At 35.4% G+C, this 23,845-nt stretch overlaps 1 protein-coding gene across 3 annotated transcripts in view; it reads left to right on the top strand.

Moving 5' to 3' along the window:
- Positions 1 to 23,845, top strand: part of LOC150083765 (tyrosine-protein phosphatase non-receptor type 13-like) — a 478,105-nt gene that overhangs the window by 348,817 nt on the left and 105,443 nt on the right. For all 3 annotated transcript variants that reach the window (XM_090378206.1, XM_090378207.1, XM_090378208.1), the window contains 3 exons: positions 4,634 to 4,803; positions 10,663 to 10,768; positions 16,964 to 17,490. In XM_090378206.1, the coding sequence (XP_090234332.1) occupies positions 4,634 to 4,803; positions 10,663 to 10,768; positions 16,964 to 17,490 (803 nt within the window). The remainder of the gene's footprint in view (positions 1 to 4,633; positions 4,804 to 10,662; positions 10,769 to 16,963; positions 17,491 to 23,845) is intronic.

The raw sequence follows: 23,845 nt of genomic DNA, 5'->3' as shown, positions 1-23,845 counted from the left end.
AAAAATTAAGTAAAAAAATTCGGGACGCGAATAAAATCCAATTTAACATCTATCGTAAACCTACAAACATAGGTATGATTCTGCATTATAACAATTATCACCCATTCACCTACAAAAGATCGATTATCCTTAATCAATTTCTCAATGCTTATGAATATTCAATGATGGAATCTGCTTTGGGCTCAGAAATACAAATATTAACTAGCAGGTTCTTAAACAGGGGTTACCCACTTGCTACAATAGACCGAATTAGGGTACAAGCTAAGGATAGAATACAAAAAAATACACCAACCAACGGTAGTAATATCAAAAAATACTTTATTTCTGTTGCATATGTTGAACAGTGCCACAAACAACTTAACAGATTCTTTAAAGATACCGAATTTAAAATTGTAGCCAGGCCAATACGGAAATTACACACTATACTGAAGAATCGCTCAGTCCTTTCCTCATTCGCAACACAAATAAATGACCTAGTATACATTTCTTTCGGTGATTGCAACTCATCTTATCAGGGTTCTACGCGGTTTCCTCTGAATTTTCGTGTTAATCAACACACGGCCTCAGTTCATGCTTCTTGTTCAGCAGCGTCAGAATTAGCCTTTCATGCCGTTAATTAAAAACATACTTTTTTATTTAACGAGGTCAAAATACTTAGTGTCCAACGTAATTTTACGAGACTATTAATTGCAGAAACCATCGAAATTAAATTACATGAGAATTCTGTTAATGTTCACCGGCCATATCTAATCTGAGTTCCATGCTCACCCCTATTCGGTAGTTTTCATTCCTGTGATGACGACATATGGGTCGAAAAGCATTGTCAGCTTGAAAGTCGTTTTGCAATTTTTTTTGTTAAATTAATTTTTTACTTAATTTTTAATTGTGTTAAATTGATTTTTAATTGTGTTCATTTGATTTTTAATTATTGTTAATTTCTTACTGTAATGTAAGATTTTTGATTTTTTAATTGTGTTTGTTTTAATTTCTGGAGAGTATCATATTGAGGTAAACTTCTCTTATTCTTTTACAAACTTCCTTTTTTTTATGCAATGAAAACTTCATCCTATAATTTTCTAATGTAGAATTCCATTTATAGCTGTTCACTTGTTTCTTGTTGATGGATAGTGATTTTTTTTTTATCCTGTTAATCTTAAGGGATAGACCAAAAAGCAATTTTGGTCTATCCCTTAAGTAGTTTGGTTTATCCCTTAAGCAGTTTATCCTCTGAGCTTTTGAAACTGTGAAGTTTCAATATCATTAATTATATATTTTTCAGCTTTGCTCCCATAATTTCTCATTAATGTAAAGGGTTTTTCTTTTGTAAATATCGATGCAAAGTAAATATCGATGCAGATGAGTTCATCTGCAACATCAGCATATTAAGATTATCTAATACTATCCCACGTCCATTACGTAAGGGTCCGATCTGATGACCTTCTCTTCTTTTATATATGTGAAGAATTCCTTATTCCCACTCTTTGCCAGAAATTTCTCCTAATTTGCCTTTGCCAGCCTAACCTTTTCTGTGACACTATTACAGATTTGGAGTTGTTATAGGCTTTAGTACCTTTTATTGCTCTAACTTTTCTATGCTGCCTTTTTTGCTCTAGTAATCTGGCAACTTCATTATTCATGCAACTTGGAATCCTCCTTGTGAAGTATCTTTTTAATGTTATTTATGCATTCAAGGCTTCTGTGATTAATGTTTTAAAGGTATACCATAATTCAGTTGTGAGATATCTACCCAGTTAACAGAGATCATGCAGCGCCTTAAGATGTCGTAATTTCCTTTCCTGAAATTATAACCCTTTCCTTTGCCTAATGCTACCTCTCTTGTCATCGTCCACCGTGTGATCACTTCCTGCTACTGGTTCCTGTACTGTCAGCCCTATTATGCCATCAGGCTCGTGGGTGATGATTAGGTCTAGAATATCCTTTTCCCTAGTACTTTCCCTGATATGTTGATACAAATAGCAATCATCTAGTTGATTTAAAAATTTTGTCTTCTATGTGGAGTTTCCTTTCCCATTTTCTCAAATCAATTAGAGGTAAATTAAAATCACCCATAATAACACACTCATGTTTACTTGCCCATTCCATTTCTCTCATCTCGCTTAGACTACTTTTTATAAAAAGCATGATCTTACCACCCCTTCTATCTATCCTATCCTTCCTACATACAATGTACATACCATACTGAAACTCATCGTCCCCTATTTCATGTTTCCGTAAGCCCTGTTATGTCAGCTATACTTGTCCTAACCAGCAATTTCAATTCATTCATTTTATTGACGATGCTTCCGACATTATTCTATTAAACAATTAAGACTTAGTGTTCTTGTATAGTTAATTACCCTGACACACCCCTTCAAGTTATTTGAGCTTGCTTCCCTGGCTTTATCTACCCGCTCATTTGAAACACTTTTGCCTTCAGAACATCTTGCTATTATGATATGTTGTGGTAACAAACAAGAACTCTTAAGGTATGTGCAATTGTTACTTTGACCAGTATTATTAGATAAACTCATATCTATATTACCTTGTCCCCCCCCCCCCCCAAGTTAGCAGTAACTCTGAACCTTTAAGGTATCCTCAATGATACTGGCAAAAACTCTTGCAACTTTTGTTTAAATGTATGTTGTCTCTACAAAAGAGATTCCTTCTACCTACAAGTGCTCTCCAAGCTGATAAAAATTTCCACCTAAAGCCTTGCAGAGTCCTTCAAGTCTTGAGTTAATCCACAAGGCTTTCAGCATATAATCCAACCTATCATGCCTGGGCAGAATTGCAGACACATGGACATTCTGACCTAACTCGCGGCATTTCTTCAGTATGGTCCTGTATTTGTCTTAACAAATCATCAGGTCATGTGTGCCTAATATTATTAGTCCCCACATGAATGATATTCTCTTTACCTCCCTTAAAATCTGATTATCTGTTGGTGACATTAATTGTTGCTCCCTTCAGACATACCCCGGTTCTAGTCCACCTATCCTTATTACAAAAAATATTTCCCCGACAGTGGAATCTCCTAATGGAACTAAGTCCTTTTGAACCAGGGCAATTTGCACTTGGTTATTCTGTTCTGGTGCCCGAATCAGGAGTGCATCAGTTGGTGGGTTACTTGAGTTCCTGATGAGCTCAGAGTTACATTATTCTCGAGGGCAAGCAACCGTGTTTTCAGTGAGTCAAATCCTTGTAGCAGTGCACCAAATTTTAACTTTAGATCGGTACACTCTGTACAGCTGTAGCAAAGAAAATAATTGCCAGGTGATCTATAATTATCCACTAGATTGACCTTGGAATACGTGCCACAGGTTCTGCAAACATTGAAATCATGTTTCGTCATTTGGAAATTGCCATTGATTATTTCAGTATGAGTCATGATACCCTCTAACGAAGTATTCAAGGTGGATCTTGTCACTACCATTGTTTAAATTTGCTAAATATTAGAGAAAGTAACTTTTAAAAAAATTATATTTATAATATAAAAATTAAACTTACAAATTATTACAGGAAAAAAAAAACTTATATCAAAATTAAATTTACAGTATATTAATAAGAAATTAATTAAAAGCAATTATCTAACCTATCTAATCACTATGCTCTCCCCGCACTTTAGACGCACTGGAAAACGATGTCTGCTTGCTGCGAATATCAACAGTAGAATTCTTATATTAACAATTTTTAAATAGAAGAAAGATGTTGAATCACATTGGGCCACTTGATGTCAGTGGATTAACTGTTGATGACCCAGCTCAGGTTGCTGACAAACTGAATAGGTATTTTGCATGTACATTCACACGTGAGGAATTCTTTCGAGAAGGGGTTGCTGGAAGATTATCAAACTCTAATGGGGAGCTAAATGATTTTGTGATAACTGAGAGGTAAGGGGAAGAGAAATTGTTGAAGTTAAACATAAAAAAGGTGCCTGTGGTGTTTGGAATCTATCCAATTCTATTAAGGGAGAGGTAGCAAATGGGGTAGACAAACCCTTAGCCATAATTATGACAGCATCTTTAGAAAACAGTGGAGTCTCTGGTCACAGCAGGAATGTAGTTATACTGTAATCACAGCATGGATTTTTTTAAGTGGCAATCTTGTCTGACCAATCTGATTGGACACTATGAGCAGTAGCAAAGGAACTAGATGCAAAAAATAATTTTGATATCATATACTTGGATTTCAGAAAGGCTTTTGATACTGTTGCACATAAAAGACTGCTGTACAAATTGCGACAATGTGGCATTAAGTTACTGCTATGGATAAAGGGACAGTTGAGTGGGAGAAGACAGAGAGTGGTTATCAATGGACACTACTCTTTGTGGACAAATGTTAATAGTGGAGTCCTGCTAAGCATCAGTGCTAAAGCCATTGTTTTTTCTCTATTTATTAATGAATTAACAACATCGTTAGTGAAATAGCATGCTGTGCAGATCATCTTTTTTCTTATTTTTAAAATTAAGTTAATTTTAAAGAAGATAGATATTGTTTTAATAAAGACTGAATAATAACCAAAGATAATTGTATGTGGTGAATTGTAAATTTCCTTTATTCAGCCACTAAATATTAACCAAATCGATTTTTTTCAAGAAGTGAATATAATATTTTGTTTATTTTTTTAAATTAGGTGATCACATAATTACAGTTAATGGTGAAAATGTGGAAAAATATCATTTCTTGGATGTAGTTGATCGAATTCAAACTTCAGGAAAAGAAGTGGAAATGGTTATTGCTAAAAGTAATCAGAAGGAAGATGATAATAACAATAGTGGAAACAAGAACCAAGGAATTGAAGAGGTTGGCTTTTGTATAGTTTTTTAATAAAGTAAAAATTTTATTATACAGTGTAGGATCAATCTACAGGAATTTTTAAAATATCTAAATATTGAATAAGAAAACTTTATTTTATTTTGTGATGTTGAATGGCTAGGATTATTCAGTATTGTTTTTTAGAGTGTTATTTTGTGAACCACAGTCTTCTGTAATATTTTGCCTTTTCATTTAAGAAATCTGCTATGGAGATTAGAAATCATTGTTCAGTTATACAGTGAAAAGCTTTACCATTAGGTAAGACATTTAAATGGTATAAATGTATTAAAGATGAATCCAATATTCATTAAGGATGATACAAGTTGAGGGAGACCTTGCATATCAACAAAGGAAAAATTTGTTACTTGCGTTAAACACATTATTTGGACTGATTATCTGGGTAAGAATTGAAGGCATTACCATTAGTTGAATATACATGTAGTTGGTAAATCATCACATTTGATCTTTTCAACATGAAAAGATTATTCAACTTTATTTTTTCCCAATTTTTAATATCAGATAAGATGGAAACAATAGTTGAACTTTCAAGAGCTGATTGAAATTTAGAAATATCATCTGGGATTTCTAAGAGTGATGGTGACAAGAGGTGAAACAGTGTTATCGTGATTATTTTTACAATCCGCAGACAAAACATCAGTCCTCTGAATGAAAGTCACCCATGTCTTCCAGGAAGAAAAATATTTTGATTGACAGTTCCAGAGTAAAATCCTGTTAGAATTATTATTATTTTTTTGACTATAAAGACTTAATTTGTTATAAATTTATACCAGGGTGGCCATACTGTTAATAAGACTTTATACTTTAAAAATAAATTGGAAATTTTTCCATGGCAGTGCCCTCACCCATCAGCAATACCTTTTCAAACACTCTGAGTGTTTATAATATCCTCCTTATTCATCTGACATTGTTCCTTATTAGATGAATAAGGAGGTGTTTATATTTTTCCCAAACTAAAGAACTATTAAAGGAGTGATGATTTTCTGATAAAACAGAAACACAATCAAGAAATTTAGTTAAAGAGAAATAAATAAAAATTCTAGAACTAAACAAGGTTATTCTTTGATATATATTTATCTGTAAATCTTATAGTTATTTAAATAAAATTTCAGTCCTAACTCAGGCGGATCGCTGGTTAGAACTAGGGCGGTATCTGATCGCCTTCGAACCTATTTGAAGATTATATTACATATTATAAAAATGCTTGTATAACAGTTTTACTACAGAATTATTACAAAAGAATTGTAACTTTAAAAGCCTAATTTTAAAAAAAAATTTTAGTTACCCTGGAAATTTTTTTAAAATTTCCAGGGTAACTAAAAAAAATGCCCAATCTGTAAGTGTTTAATCTGGACTCCACCTGTAACCCTGACCACATCAGAATGATGTGGTCAGGATTACAGGTGGAGCCCAGTTGTCTGTTTGAATCTACAGGAATTCAAACAGAATTCCTGTAGTTTCAATATAGTTACAGAAGGACTGTAGATTGTTTAGCAGAGGAGGAACACAAGGAAATACCCTTTATAGTTACCCTAAAAAAATATGTAACTTTGGTTTCTGTATCTCATTTAGTTTACGGCGCCTCTGTAGCCAGGTGGGCAGGAGCAGCAGTGCGTAGCACACGCTTCTTGATTAGACCGGGGTTCGAGCCTGTGATCCCACCAAATACGGAGGATGCAGAAAGGTCAGGTAATGACCGCCGCATATCCCCGGAGCAAATATGGTCTTAGTTGCTAATGCTCCTAAAAACCAAATAACAACATTTAGTTTACTCATGAATTTTTTTAACGTGTTCAGTTCGTTTTTAATAACTGTATTATGTTTATTGACATATTTCATTTTCACTTCCTTACATTTATTTCAAAATTGAATTATTCCTTTCAAATGTTCTCTTGAAAATTGAGACTATTTGGAGGTATTTGCTGTTGCCAGAATTTTTTTTTTTTTTTTTTGCCGTACACGGCTAAACATGACAGATGAGGAAATTTTTCTACCTTCTCCCACAAGATGTCAGTGTGTACATTGGTGGCAGAAATCAGGTAATCCAGGAAACAAATAACTGGTCACTGATTTTTTTTTTTTTTTTTTGAAATTTAAGATATCTCACAATTTCTTAATTGTATTGTTCTCTGATTGCATTGTTCTTAGCACATAATTTTATGTTGAGGGAGAGAGTGAGAGAGAAAACATTGATCAACTGGATTGCTCTCCTTTGAATGGAATCAAGGATTTCTTAATGAATATTTAAATTTAAAATTCTCAGAATCAAAATAATGCCAGATGCAAAAGAGAAACCATAGTTTTTTTTGGGATATGTACTCATAGATATGTGTGATATAATTTTCCAATTTCTTTATGTTTTCTCCTTGTTTTAAAATCTGGGCACCATTGAAGGTGATTATAGGTGAACTGTGCCTTTTTGAAAGAGATAATACAGGACTGAGAACTTTTTCAATCATGTTAGAGTGACAGGTGATCAGGAGATTTTTTTTATTATTTATTATTTTATTTCATTTATTTATTTTTTTTGACAGAGTAAAAGTTTGTATTGGAGTGAAATGTAGAACACCGTGATCAGCAAAACATGATTTCCAGGAAAATCATTGATATATAAAATAAAAATAGTAGGTGAAAGAGTAGATCCTTGAGGCACTCCAGCATTGGCTGAGAAGTTATAAGACCAAGTGCCACCTGTCATTACATGCACTGAATATTAAGAAATAAAACTGGCCACCCAGCTACAAAAGCTAGACCATATGATGGAAGCATTGCTTAGAATGCCTGTATGGCAAAAGTGATAAATGTCTTGGGAAGAAATCTATATCAGTAGTTTGTTTAAATTTTTTTTTTTTTTTGGAAATATGTACATTGACCAATGAAATAAGCTGAGATTTTCTGTTAATTGATCCAAGAGAATTTTTATTGACGGTCAATAATCAGACAAAGTTTTCAGGTAGGATTGACAGTTCACCGTGTTTTCCATTAGTTTAGAAAAGGTTGAAGTAAAAGGCAGTTGAAGAGAGAGAGAGAGTCTAAGAGAGAGATTTCTAAGAGAGAGAGAGAGAGAGTCTCTCTCTCTCTCTCTCTCTTAGAAATTGGTGAATATGGACAAATTTTTGTGGAAGAGGAAAAATCAATGGAGGAAAACTATAAAAAGGTTGCATTTAATTTGACAAAATTAACTCGAGAAGGACATGGAATTACTACTGAATAGGTTTAGTAAAGTTCACTGTACCATATGAAGTATTTAATTAGTTTATTGGAAAGAGAGGACAATTATTACTGTAGACCCAAAGAGTCTCAGCAACAATGTAAATTCGCTATGTTTTGAATTTTGTGTTGAAAACTGTCTTTGGGCTTGGATTTTTGGGTTAGGATAAGTTTATAACTCTAAGACTAATTGGGGGACTATCAGCAGAAGCTGGAAACTTTTTGCTATAAAGAATATTTAAACTTTTTCTAATTCCTTTATATTTAAATATGAAAAAGGGCATTGAGTGAAATGTTTTTGATATGATAATAAATTTATCAAGATCATCAATGCAAGTCTTCAGAGGAAAAGTAATGCTTGGATCAACCAAATCAAAGAATTGGTTATCCTAGCTGCAACAAAATTATCAGGTTGTAAAAGAGGTGGAAGCACAGATAGATGGGCCGGCCGGGCTAGCCAGGTGGTTAAAGTGCCTGCCTGGCAACCCAAAGGTCGCGGGTTCGAATTCCGCCTTGGGCTTGGATCACAGTAAAATACAAAAACTTTGGGAAACAGAAGCTGATTGCGCTAACAAAAAAAAAAAAAACCAGATAGATGGTTTTGGCCAGTGACTTTAGCAGGAAATCAAAAATCCCACAGGTCATTCGGACAAAGGAAATTTTCTATTTTCAGAATTGGGCATGGATTTGATAACAACTCATGTATAGTTGTAACCAAGCTATTAATACATCTATACTTAAGGAGTCCAAATGTGAAGCATTTAGATTTTGGCATATTCTAAATATATATATATTACTACATATGAATACCAGCTCTTTGGTATATAGTTAGAAAAACAATGCTCCATTGAATAACCCGCCAAGATGTTAATAATAAAAGAACTTGCAATTTTTAAAGAAAACTTTGAACAGAAAATTTACTGTGGATTTAGAATATTTAATTATTGAGATATAAAGAAACATAGGAAGGAAGGAATAAACGAATGCAAGAGTTTTACTTTAATAACAATCTCCACAACATTTAGAGATTGCCATTAATTTCTTTATTAAAATTTGAATGTTCAGCATTCTGATATCAAACTGTGAGATGACTGTATTCTTGAAGCAGTGAAGAAGTTAAGTTTCTTGAAGTTTTCTTAGAGTGACATGTGTACCATCTTATTGAAAGAAAGTTCCTTATTATTTATTTATTTATTTTATTTTATTTATTTTTGATAATGTTTGCATTTTCAAAAAATAAGCCTTCATTTTCAAAGAAATTAAAGTAATACTTTAATATTATGTGTAAAACACTATATGGTAACTATTGTAATGATTTCATCTTTCGTGCAATATCCTTGGTTGAATTTCGCCCGTGATGGTTCAGTGGTTCACAATCAATAGTGTTTTGCTGGTTCAAAATTGCTTAAATGTAATTAGGTTTGATGGCCATCACAGGTTTATTGTGGAAGTATGCACCCTCAGAGTAAGAAATTGGTTGAACTTTAATCATCTGTCATGGTCATTTGACTTTAATTCTTGGTCATTGTACTTTATAGAGATAGATACATAATTCTTATAAGAAAAAGCAATGTAAACTTATCAGTCTGTTGATTTTGTAATAAAAAGTCCACAGTTGAGGGCTTTGCATTGTTGCATTTATGCAGCCTTTACTTTTTCTCGTATATGATTTTATTATTATTTATTATTTATTTTTTTTTTTCGTTTTTGTCTTTTGCACAAAAACTTTTAGCCATCCTGATAGCATACACCACACTTTAACATTCCAGATGTAAGTGTTTACCTTACAGTGTCATGGGTGTGGAGAAGTTAGACCAGTGGTTTCAACCTTTTTTTTAATAATGGCACTCCTAAGTAATTTATTTTATTTTGTGGCACCTCTACTCAATTTTCTTCCCATTAGATCCAGTTCTTTCTCTGTGTGTGTGTGTGTATATATATATATATATATATATATATATACTGTGTGTGTGTGTGTGTGTGTGTGTGTGTGTGTGTGTGTGTGTGTGTGTGTGTGTGTGTGTGTGTGTGTGTGTGTGTGTGTGCGTGCGTGCGTGTTATAATATAAAAATTTCCACTGTTTTTAACTCATTGGTACTATATTTGGTAATATAGTACCAATGAGTTTGTTTATATATATATATATATATATATATATAAACAAAATTTATATATATATATAAATTTTGTTTTATATATATAAAACAAAATATATTTGTTTTATATATTTTGTTTATATATATATATATATATATATATAAACAAAATTACAATTCATAATACAAATTATACATATATTGTATATATATATAATTTTATTCTTTATATAGAGGTACTAAATAAACATCAATTATAGATCACCACAAAATTAAAAAGATACTATACACCTTTTTATAATTAATTAAATATATAAATTTTAAAAAAATAAGTTTAAGTAACTTAAACCCAAATTACGTGGCACCCCGGTTGAAAACCACTGAGTTAGACCTTCAAATTTATGAATAATCAAACTTAGAATTACTGCTTTTGTAACTCCTCTGTTATATAATTATTATAAAATAATTCTGTAACAGAAAATTACAAAACCATTGTAACTTATATTATTTCTTGTTTTTTCAGCCAGTTTTTACAAAGGTAAAGACATGGATGACTGAAAAGAATAATTCCTTGGTATCGTCCCATGATGGAGAAAATGTTGTTTCCTCTGCGAGTGAAGACACTTTGGGTTTGTATATACATACATAACTATACAGACTATATAGCTTATTTTCTTTTAATGCTCTTTTCTTTCTTTCTGGAATAGATAGTGACCTCCATAGTTGAGGTTGAAATATTGTCAATATAGGCCTTAACACTTATATTAGTTAAATTTAAAGTTAAAATAATGCAAATTTAAAAAACTTTTAATGGCTTATGAGCACTTACATGTGACAATTGACATTACTGTTTCAATTTATTTATTGACTTTGGAGAATTCTCAAATGCAACATAAACCAGATAAAAAACTATGAAATTCCTTTGACTGAAGTGACTCAGTATACACACATTCCCCCCCCCCCAATGATGCAACTAGTTGCTTGCAGTCAGACATCTAGCAAACCACACACTGGGCAACTTCTTTTCAGTATAACTTTAAAACACCTCAGTCAGATTACAAGCCTGTGATCTGAAACTCTTCAAGGAACAAGCAGCTTATAGCTCTTAAAGGAATAAGCAAAATGAATGAGAAAAGTAGTTTCATGTTGGCAGTGAAACTAGAACCAGAGGGAGGGCAGGAGCCTCCGTAGCCAGGTCGGAAGGAGCAGCCATGCATAGCACACGCTTCTTGATTAGACTCGGGGGTTCGAGCCCATCACCACCAAATACGGAGGATGCGGAAAGGTCAGAGAATGACCACCGCATATCCCGGAGCAATATGGCCTTAGTTGCTAATGCTCCTAAAAACCAAATAACAAACAAACAGAACCAGAGGGCACGAATATGAAATTTTGGTGAACAGCAGAAAATTAATCTCATTAAGATCTTTAAGCAGCACACTGTTGATTGTGGAATAAATTGCATCTTAAGGTAGTTGAGGTAGAGTCTGGCAAATTTCAGGGTAGAATTGAATAGTCACTTTTTTTTTTTTTTTTTTTAGTGATTCTCAAATTCTGATTGCTCCAGTTTTTTTTTTTTTTTTTTTTATTTATTTATTTTGCAGATACATAATAAGCATCATTTGACCTGGCTCATGCTGTTCTTCACATGGAGATTATTTTCCCTGTAGGTCATTACTAAGTCCTTTCATGTGACTTTGTGCTTCAGTTATAACTATCTGGCAGTAAACTTTAGGTGATTAAGAACTCTAATAGTAGTATTAGTATTAAAATTACAGAACAACACAAGGAAGCAATGCTTAGGTCACATTTGCCTTCAAAAATATTTAAAAAATAAACAGTATATAATAATAATAAAATAAACATGGGATAAAATAGCTCCCAAGTCTTGTTTCATCTATTTCTGTCATTTTGATCCTGTGAACCTTAATCATAAATTCCATAACTTCTTTTGCCAACAGATGTCAGCCACATGCATCTGTAGTTGTTCCACCCACCCCTTCCACTTTTTTTATGGAGGGGATTAAAATTTTCTCAGATTTTCAGTCTTCTGTGAAACTTCACTCTAGTTTAAAGAGATTTACTTGTTAACAGAAGGGACTGCTTCTACAGGGATAGGATACACTTAAATAGAAAGGGTGCAAGAATATTTGCTAATGCTATCGAGGCAATGTTAGGTGGGTTGGAAAACTGCTAGCTTGGGAGGATACAAGGACTAATAGATTAACAGTAGCCACTGGCAGAGGTGAAAGTGATTCTTGCACTGCTTCTATTGGAATGAGCAGAAGCCTGGAAAACAAGATACAGGATATTTCGGAGACTGCTGGGAGTCATTGCGGTACAAGTAAACACATGGGCTGTGTTAGGGTAGCTAAGAAAAAGAACAGGCATGTACACCAATGCTAGGAGTTTGTTAAATAAATTTGAGTTATTGCTCAAAACATCAAAGGCGAATATTGTTGGGATATCAGAGACGTGATGTCACACAGATAAAAGGAATGCAGAACTGGAATTTGGGAAGTACAACGTCTACAGAAAGGATAGACAGGATAGGAAGGGAGTAGGGGTTATGCTATTAGTTAAGAAACACATAAAATCCAAGGAAGTGAAGCCAGTTGACATTGCTGGACAGTGCAGTGTTGAGTCAGTTTGGTGTGACATAAGCACTGAGAGATCAAAATTGAGAGTAGGAGTGTGCTATAGGCCTAATGACTCTGATGAGTATAATAAGAAACTGTACAGGGAAATAGAGTGGGCCAGTAAATTAGAGTCTTATAATGGGAGATTTTAATTTCCCAGATATTGACTGGAATTTGTGGGTTGGTCACTCACGCACTAGCAAGGCTTTTGTGGATTTATTGGATGATTGTTTTCTACATCAGCATGTTCAGGAGGCAACTAGAGGAAGTAATACTCTTGATTTGATTATCAGTAGTGATTCTTCATGCATTAAGAATCTGCAGATAAATGAACCACTAGGTGGCAGTGATCACAGTGTGCTGAAGTGGGATTTGCTCAAAGAGGTAACTACCATCAGGGGTAAAGAGAAGGGTTATTGCTTTCGTAAAGGTCACTACGATGGTCTGAGACAGTATTTAAATTCCATACAGTGGGACCAACTGATGATGTAACCAACAGCAAATTGAAAATGGGAAGGATTCAAAGAACTTATCTTGGAAGCTACTAGGCTTTACATACCAACTAAGAAATATTGTTCAAGGTTTAGGCCTAAATGGATGTCAGATGAACTAATAAGACATGGCAGAGAAGAAAAATGCTTGGAATACATATAAATTAACACGTGACACAGAAGCCTATGATAGATATAAGTTGATCTATAACCAAGTTACAAAGGAGGTTAGGCAAGCGAAGGCAGATTACGAGAAATCTTTGGCAAGGGATGCAAAGAAAAACAGCAAAGAGTTCTTTACTTATGTAAACTCTAGAAGAAAGGGGATGAATCAGATTGGTCCACTTGATATCAATGGTTCATCTGTTGATGATACTGCTCAGGTGCCTAACAAACTAAATGAATATTTTGCATCAACATTCACACATGAGGAGTTATTCAGCGAGGGGAATGCCAGAGGTGTATTCAACTCTGGCAGTAAGCTAGATAATCTTGTAATAACTGAGAGTAAAGTGGAGGAGAAATTGTTGAAGATAAACACAAGAAAGGCACCTGGGGTGGATGGGAACTATCCAGTTATATGAAAGGAGGCAGCAAAGGAAGTAAGCAAACCCTTAGCCATAATTATGAGAGCTTCCTTGGACTCAGGGGAGGTACCCATAGACTGGAGATGTGCAAATGTGACCCCAATTCACAAAGGAGGATCAAAGGCCTTGAATGGGTTGAGCACGCTGAATTCTGATGGGATCCTTCCACTTGTTCAGATTATGAACCTAAGGGGGCATAAATTCAAATTAAGAAAAGACAGATGTAAATTAGATGTGCAGGTGGTTAATTGCTGGAACAAACTTCCATCTGTCGTTGTGGAAGTTGATAGGTTGAATAAATTTAAGGAGGAACTGGACAGGCATTTGGAGGGAATGGTGTGGGTTTTTTTTTTTTTTTTTTTGGCTGATGCTGCATAAGCTCATACACTTGCTTTCTTGCATCAAATGCCACTGCTACTACTACTACTACAACAAGTAATTATAGACCTGTGAGTTTAACTTCTGTTCCAGGAAAATTAATGGAGGCACTGGTTAAAGAAGCACTGCAGGATCATCTATTATAGCATTCAGTTATAGCTCGGACACAGCATGCTTTTGTTAAGGGGAAGTCTTGCCTGACCAATTTGATTGGATACTATGATGCAGTCAAAAAAGAACTGGGTGAAGGGAATAACTTTGATATTATATACTTGGATCTTAGAAAGGCTTTTGATACTGTTCCACATGGAAGATTGCTGCATAAATTGGAGCAGTGTGGCATTGGAGGCAAATTGCTGCTATGGATAAAGGGATGGTTGAGGGGGAGAAGACAGAGAGTGGTAATCAATGGACACTGCTCATCGTGGACTAATGTTATCAGTGGAGTCCCTCAGGGTTCAGTGTTGGGTCCATTATTGTTTTCTGTATTTATAAATAATATTGATAATCTTGTAATTCAAAAGTTGGCAGGATTGTTAAGGACACTACTGACACCATGCTGCTGCAACAGGATCTGGAAAGGTTGAGCAGATGGGCTGAGAGGTGGCAAATGAAGTTTAACATTGACAAATGTAAAGTACTACATATGGGAAACAGCAACCCCAGAGCAACGTATCAACTCTGTGGTACTACACTGACAGTGGTAGAGAATGAAAAGGACCTGGGGTAATTGTGCAGGCAGATATGAAGTTCTCTGAGCAGTGCAGACGGGCTGCAAGAGTAGCTCATGGTGTCTTATCAATGATATACAGGAATTTTTCTAGCAGGAAGGAGGTGATTATTCCCTTGTATAAGGCAATGGTCAGGCCACACCTTGAGTACTGTATACAGGTCTGGAGGCCTCATTTCAAGAAGGATGTAGAGCTGCTGGAACGAGTACAGAGAAGGGCAACAAGGTTACTGAATGGAACAAAGGGTTGCTCTTACGAAGAAAGGCTTAAGTGTTGCAAATTACAGTGTCTGGAGACTAGGCACCTGCGAGGTGATCTGATTGAGGTGTATAAAGCCTTGAATGGTTTGAGCATGCTCAATGCTGATGGGATTCTGCCTCTTGCTCAGAATAATCACTTGAGAGGGCATAAATTCAAATTGAAGAAAGACAGATGTAGGATAGATGTCCAGAAATTTGCCTTTAGCCAGCTGGTAGTTGGTTGGTGGAACAGAGTTCCATCCCTTGTTGTGGAAGTTGATAGCCTAAATAAATTTAACGCTCAGCTGGTCAGGTATTTCGAACAAACCGAGGGGTGAAGTGGAAAATTTTTTTTTTTTTTTTTTGCTGATGCTGCATAAGCTTGCTTTCTTGCATCATATGTCTCTACTAATGCTAATGCTAATAACAAGATAGATATCATTAGTCTTTTATGTGTTTTCTTTGTAGAGAAGAAGTTATCAGGTTTAAAAGTGAAGACTTTTACACCTGATAATTTCTTCTCTAGAGTATTTTCATTTTCCACTATCATATGAATAATAATTTTAATAGTAATATTTTTTTTCTAAATGCAAATACCTCATTTCATATTTTTGCAGAGTAACATAACTCCTTTCAACTAGGGAGGGAACTGTATAGTTTTAGATTACTTTATTATTTGTGTGGTTTGTAAGTAGATAATGGTGCAGCACATGATAGATAAGTGGCAATTTTATTTTTAATTTCTGGAATTTTTTTTTTTTTTAAATTCTTTGACATTAATATTTCATCTATTTTGAATGGTTTGCAATATTTATTGCATGTAAGTGTTCATTTGATCATTAAAAGATGCTGTGCTTTTTATTATTTTCACTTATTTTCAAAAAATTATATTACTTCTACTAAAAATAAAAAAAAAAATATTTTAGATGTAAAATATAGGTGTAGATCTATCAGTCCTGTTTGTTTTCAAATTTAAAAGTCTGTTAAGTTTGCTGCAAAATTTTATACAGGTGCATGCAACTATATTATTATATATTATGCATTAGGGGCTAGCCGGGTGGGTAAAGTGCCTGCTTGGCAACCCAAAGGTCGCGGGTTAGATTCCTGCCTCAGGCTTGGATCAAAGTACTGCAAAAAAAAAAACCTTGGGAGGTGCATTATGGCCACAGAAGCCTATGCGCCAACAACTACCAAAAAAAAAAAAAAAAAAAAAATTATGCATTAAAAATACATCTGAAAAATTAAACGTGTGATTATCACTTCCATTTTCAAATTTGAAATACACTACATTTGATGTTCCACAGACGAGCATCATCTTAGCTGAATAACATGTTTAATTTTCATTTATGTAACAGCAGTAACATATCTTTCAACAAAGAAGCATTGGAAACTGTAAATCTTTATTTAACTCATGGGAATGGAATACATTAACTTTGTAGTTAAAATGCCATCTATCAAGCCCCACCTTGCTTTTCAAGAAAACAGTGGTGCAGCACATAATGGGTTCCGGCTTTTATTTCTATGTGGAAATCCCACCAAAAATTCCAAAACTGTTGTAGTAAAAAGTTTATTTATATTTAAGAAGCTAGAAAAAATGATGATTTTTAATTATTATTCTGATTTAAGTGAATATAAAATAATTTGTGTTCAAATCCTTTTTGAATATCATAAACATAGTTAACTTGCAGTGTAGAAAAATATTCATAATGCTACATTATTATTATTTTATTTTATTTATTATTACTTTTTTTAACTTCAGAACTGTACAGTCATCCTCCTGTTCCAAAACCAAGGAAGAAGTGGGTAAACAAAGTAAACAATTCACATGTTCCTAATAATTCATTTCACTCTGGTTATAGTTTGGATTATGGTAAAGATGGTCTTGTTCAGTCTGCAGCTAATGTGTTTGAACACATCAATAAAAACTCTGCCAAAGAATCACATGTTAATGATATACACTCACTGGATTATTCTGGCATGGAACATACAGCAGCAATTGGAATACAACAAAAATTAATGGAAGAGAATAAATTTACCAACACCATAAAGGAAGTAAGTGATTACAATTTAAATGCAGTTGTAGCTGATGGGAAAACTTCACTTGAGAAATCAAAAATAAACAGTGAAAAAATGAATAGTGTTGAAAGTTGGGACAATGAAAATAACAAAGACCCTTCCATCTTGGAAGATATGGGAATTCTTGAAGACACAAGTATCACTTTACAAGGAGAAATTATCCATGTTGTTTTGCAAAAACTGCGTGGTACTTTAGGGCTAAATCTTCGTGTAAGTATATCCATATTATATATTGGTACATAGTGTTTTTAGTTTAAATATAACTTTATTTGGAATTTTATTAACCTATTGTTGTTTATTTGTGGGCTATTTTGACTTCCAAGTTTTTATTTTTAATTTTTATTATTATTATTTTTTCCACCATTGGAAACCATTATGTTCATTTAGGTGTATTTCATAGTGCTTTCAAATGTAACTTTTTCCCCATAGTTTCTCTATTAGAAATTCAATAAATATTTTATTAAATAGATTAAAAATAACTCTCCAACTGGTTATTTTTAATACTTTTATTTGGATATTTAAATATGATTTGACATGAATGCCAAGCTAAATTTAATTAATGAATTTAAGCCTCCCCCCCCCTTTTTTTTGTAGTCTACATTTGTGTTGAAGCTAAGGAAAATACTATTTTTAGGAATATTTCTCACCGCCCGAAAGAGTTCTTCAGTATTTTGTGGAAACATCTATAGATAATCATCATCAGCCATTTTCAATCCACTGTAGGATGAAGGCCTCTCCAGCAACTTTCCAGTTCCTTCTGTTTTGTGCAATGGCCATCCATTTACTACCCACAAATTCATGAATTTCATCTATCCATCTCCGCCGTTGTCTTCCAGGTTTTCTTCTAGCTCCTCTTGGGTACCATTCTGTTATTTTCTTAGTGCATCTGTCATCATGTCTTCGAGCTATGTGTCGTACCCAAGGCCATTTTAGTTCTTTAGTTTTGATAAGAATGTTCTTTACTTAAGTTTGTTGCCTAATCCATGTGTTTATCTTCTTATCTAACAGTCTGATTCCCAATTATATTGGGAATCAGACTGTTAGACAAATTGGGATATTGCTCCTCAGTATGTGACTATATTTCCTGAATGCTATCCATCCAAAATTTATTCTTTTCTTGACTTCCAGCCATTTATCATCTATAGATACATAACCTTTAAACCCATAAAAACTACAGTGAATGTGTATATATCATGGAAGAATAATCACTGATAATCATATCAGTGATTATTCTTCATCATAATAAAATTATAATACTATGATTGAAAGAATTATAACACTGAACTCCCTCTTTTTGCTAACAAGGTTATTCACAAAGTCAGTATATCATAAATTCCATCCCTCTCTGAGAGCAAATCATAGCTCATACAGGGTTCTAGAGGGTTTTACTTCTATAAAATAGTATGACATCACAGTCATACTTCTTGCAGTTACTACTGCAGGAAGTATGATTGCAACAATACAAGTATTTGTATTGTTGCAGAGTAACATAATAACAACTTGGGGTACAAGTTTGTGAAACTGTAATGAATACTATTATCAGACTGATCAATGAATTCTTTAAGGGTTTTTATATAGCTGTCACACACAGAGGAGGTAATTGGCATAAATCTCCAATAAAATAACCATTCTGCACTTAGCATGCTAACTTCATCAATTATAATCATATGTACATGTCGAAAGGCAGTTCTACATCATTAGAAGGTTTCTTGCCATTTGATCGTTATTGTCTAGGTTCAACACATAGTTGCCTACAAATTTCTAATGTCTTTTCAGTGCAGATACAAATTCTTCCCTTCGCATGTAAATTAATTCCTTATTTTTCTCATGAAGTTCAGTGTATCTGTTTTCATTTAAAATTTCATTCTCCTCATTAATGAAAAACGCATGTGTTATTTCACGCATATATTCATGGCCTCGGGTGTCAAGCAATTGTGATCAAGCGTTTTCTGTGTGCTTAAAGTGCAATTGTACAAAAGCGATTTATAGTTCTTTTAAGTTTCTGTTTTTAAGAAATTTATTTATTTAATAACAGCTACTGTTACAAAAGTACTTGTACAGAGCAAGAAAGGAAAGCCACCTTTCTATTTTTCATATTTCTATTACTAACTCTTACTACTTTATGCTTGGTCACACCGGGCACTGCTAACAGTTAATCTGCCAAGGGACAAAAGGAGCAATAATGAAAGAAAATGTGTTTCCTCCTCAAGCTCTCGGTCAGATAAAGAAACTGAACATGACACGTCGCAACCCAAGAGATTTAAAACCAACTCCTCAGTGACAGATTTTCCTGCATTTCTCATAATGCCCTCTCTTACAGATCAGCCTTTCACTAAACTATCTCCATTTCTTATCCAGAAACACCTGGAAAGTCTTGCAAGATCTCCTAAGACAGTCAAGAGACTGCAATCAGGGGACCTACTAGTAGAAACAAACAGCCAGAAACATTCAGAGCATCTACTGAAAATTACAAATTTTGCTGGAATTCCAGTAAAAGTTTCTCCACATGGAACCCTAAACACATCTAGAGAGTTTTATCCAGCTGGGATTTATTGAATGTCTCAGAGGAGGTGATAAGTTAAATGCTTCAGGAGAAAAAAATGTAATTTCAGTGAAAAGAATCATGATTAAAAAGGACAATACACTCACACTCACAAGGAATATTATACTCACTTTTAATACCCCAAAACCTACCACTGTCCATAAAAGCAGGTTATCTTCTTTGCCGCATTCGACCTTACATTCCTAATCCCTTGAGATGTTATAACTGCCAAAAGTATGGCCAGTCTCAAATGGCATGTAAAGGAAACCCAGTTTGTCCCAACTGTGGGTCCTCCAATCACACTCAAAATTATTGTTCGGCAACAGAAATGATTTGCCCTAACTGTAAAGGCAACCATCCTGCTTATTCTAGGACATGCGACAGTTGGAAAACTGAAAAGAAAATTGTGAAGTATAAGATTGAAAATAAAGTGAGCTTTCAAGAAGCAAGGAAATTAATTGTTCCCAGTATTACTAAACATACATATGCCAGTGTTTTGCAAAAATATCAATCAGTGGCCACCCAAATTGATGTTACAGTCCCTTCAAACACCTCAATCTCTGACTGGGCATGAACTGTTCTCTCCCAGCAACAGTCCAATATCCCCAAGCAGTTGAACCAGGCAAGCAATACTGCTCTTACAGTACCAGCAAAATCTCCTCCTCCTCCAATTATTGCTGCTACATCAAATAATCGAGGTTCAAACATAAAAAATAATATTCAGGACACATCCATGGATTCAATTGACAGGAGGACCGAATCTTAGAAATACACCGATGATCCAAAACATTATGACCACCTACCTAATATGATGTTGGTCCTCCCCGTGCAGCCAAAACATCTCATACCCTGGCGAGGCATGGACGCTACAAGATTTCTAAATGTGTATTGTGGTATCTGGTACCAACACGTAACCAGCAGATCCTTTAACTCCTGTAAGGTCCGTGGTTGAGAGTCTGCAGATCGGAGTTGCTGTTCCAGCACAAACCACAGATGCTTGATGGGACTGATGTCTGGGGAATTTGGAGGGCAGGGCAATACCTGGAAGTCTTCCTCATGTTCCGTGAACCTGTCTCACACAATCTGGGCGGTGTGGCATGGCGCATTATCCTGCTGAAAGATGGCACCCCAGAGGGGGGGAACCGTTGCTATGAAAGGGTGTACCTGGTCAGTAGTGATGTTTAGGTGTCCATGTACCGGGCATTCTGATGTTCTGGTAGACATCAGAATGTCCGGTACATGGATGACTGGACCCAGTGTATCATAGCAGAATCTCCCAAAGCATGACACAACCGCCTCCAGCTTGTTTATGTCCCACAGTTTATCCAGATGCCATCACTTCCCCGGGTAAACAATGCACACATACACGGCCATCCACATGGTACGGTAGGAAACGTGATTCATTGGACCAGACGACCTTCTTCGAATACGTGATTCATTGGACCAGACGACCTTCTTCGAATCACTCGAGGTCCAGTTTCAATACTAGTGTGCCCATTGTAGGTGCTGTCGCCGGTGAAACGTGGTTAGCATGGGCACATGGAGTGGCTTGCAGCTACGCAGCCCCATCTTCAGCAGGGTTCGATGTAGTCTGTTGTGACTCATTACTCCCGTCACCAGCATTCCAATTACCAGCGAGTTGCCGCACAGTCACCCATCTGTTGCCACATACCATCTGGGAGAGCCTTCGCTCACCACGAGCATCAATGAGCTGTGGTAGTCCAACACCTCACTGGTGGTTCCTTCCTCGGACCACTTTTGGTAGGTACTAACCACGGCTGACCGCGAGCACCCCACCAGCCGTGCTGTTTCGGATATGCTCTGACCCAGTCGTCTGGCCATTACAATTTGGCCTTTGTCAAACTCGCTTAAGTCAGCTGCCTTTCCCATCTGAATAACAAGAGTAACACTGATTAACAAAGCTCAGTATCAGGTGTTTATTGTACTGTATCCCGACCCGCGCACATGCTGTAGTTCACCTGCAGTTGCTTAGATTTGCATAACGACTCACTGGACATAATGTTTTGGCTCATCAGTATATATGCGGAAGAAGATATGGACACCAGTCAACTATTCTTCTCCAAAAAAGACAAACCGAAGCCTGAACTCCATAAATCAGTCACATTAAAAAAACAGTCAGATACAGCATCTTTTACTAAATACCAATAATGTATTATATCCTGTAATGGAATTGTAGAGGATTTCATAGCAACTTTAACAATATTCAAGACTTAACCACTACTCTCCAGTATACCAATGGACACTGCTCTTCGTGGACTAATGTTATTAGTGGAGTCCCTCAGGGTTCGGTGTTGGGTCCATTGTTGTTTTTTGTATTTGTAAATGGTATTGATGATGGTGTTGACCGGGCTAGCCGGGTGGGTAAAGTGCCTGCCTGGCAACCCAAAGGTCGCAGGTTCAAATCCCACTTCGGGCTTGGATATCACGATGGTGACGCACTATCCGGTTGGATCTCACAGCCACGATACACAAAGGAAGCAGGAAAAAACTCTTTCCTTCGTGTATTGCTCACATCATACAATAAAAAAAAAAAAAAAAAATGATGATGGTATATCAGGCTTAATGTCCAAGTTTGCAGATGATACAAAGGTTGGCAGGATTGTTAAGGACACTAATGACAGTACGCTGCTGCAACAGGATCTAGTAAAGTTGGGCAGCTGTGCTGAAAAGTGGCAACTGAAGTTTAACATTGACAAATGCAAAGTACTGCATATGTACTGGGTTGAAGTAACCTCAGAGAAACATACGAACTGTGTAGTACTACCCGTAGGGTGGTAGAAAATGATAAAGATCTGGGTGTAATTGTGCAGTCAGTTATGAAGTTTCCTGAGCAATTCAGACAGGCTGCCATAGCAGGTCATGGGGTTTTGTCAATGATATACAGGAATTTTGCTATCAGGAAAAAGGAGGTGATGATCCCCTTGTATAAGGCAATGGTCTGGCCACAACATTAATACTACATACAGGTCTGGAAGCATCAACAAGGAAGGAAGTATGTAGAGTTGCTAGAATGAGTATAGAGAAGGGCAACAAGACTGGTGAGGGGAATGAGGGGGGGTGGCCTTACCAAGAAAGGCTAAAGTTCTGCAAATTGCAACGTCTAGAAACCTAGGCACCTGCGAGGTGATCTGATTGAGGTGTATAAGGTCTTGAATGGTTTGAGCAGACTCAATTCTGATGTGAGTCTTACCCTTGCTCTGATTACCAACCTGAGGGGGACATAAATTCAAATTGAGGAATGATAAATATAGAATAGTTGTGCAGAAACTTGGCTTTAGCCAGTGGGTGGTTGATTGATAGAACACACTTCCATCTGAAACAATCTTCCAGGGGATCACAGAAGAGAACAGGATAAGTAGTTTTGATATTTTTACTGTATTCTTTGTTAAGTAACATACTACATTGTGTTCTACAAAGATATTAAATAGGCTTAGTAGCATTCCTTAGCTTATTTTTTAAATTTAACGTGATTTTGGAAAGTTACAACTCACCACTTGTACAAGCGTTGGTTCCAATATTATTGAACTTGCCGCCATTATAGTCAATACAAAATAGTGTAGCGTGTATCTCGAACTCACAGCATAAGGTATAACGTAAAACTAGATAGCGTAATATGTAGCACTGTATTAGGAATATGTTAGCTTAGTATAATATTATCAAATAATCAATAAAATGTATTAATCTTATTAAATTTCATTGTTAATTAAATCATATTGAAATGGAAATCATGACCCAGACTAGAGCTGCAAAGCATCGATCATAGATTAGCAGGAGTGCTATGGCTTGGGGGAGAAACGAAGGGGGAGATTCTCCAATGCATCACAGTCTCAAAAAATGTCTGAAATGTGGAATGTTTGCAGACATTTCTAGAACAGGATATGATCTAGTCAAGGAGGATGTCTTTGTGTGTCCTACTAGAGTGTCAAGAAATTGGCACCAACTCAGCATTCTGATATGCATCTTGAGAGTTTTAGGTGTAGGGTAGATACCCTCAAAGAAATT

Source organism: Mastigoproctus giganteus, chromosome 7 (genome assembly GCF_048544385.1).
Source record: "Mastigoproctus giganteus isolate SK-2022 chromosome 7, ASM4854438v1, whole genome shotgun sequence".
Taxonomy (NCBI): domain Eukaryota; kingdom Metazoa; phylum Arthropoda; class Arachnida; order Uropygi; family Thelyphonidae; genus Mastigoproctus; species Mastigoproctus giganteus.
This window is presented reverse-complemented; position numbering and strand designations above follow the sequence as displayed.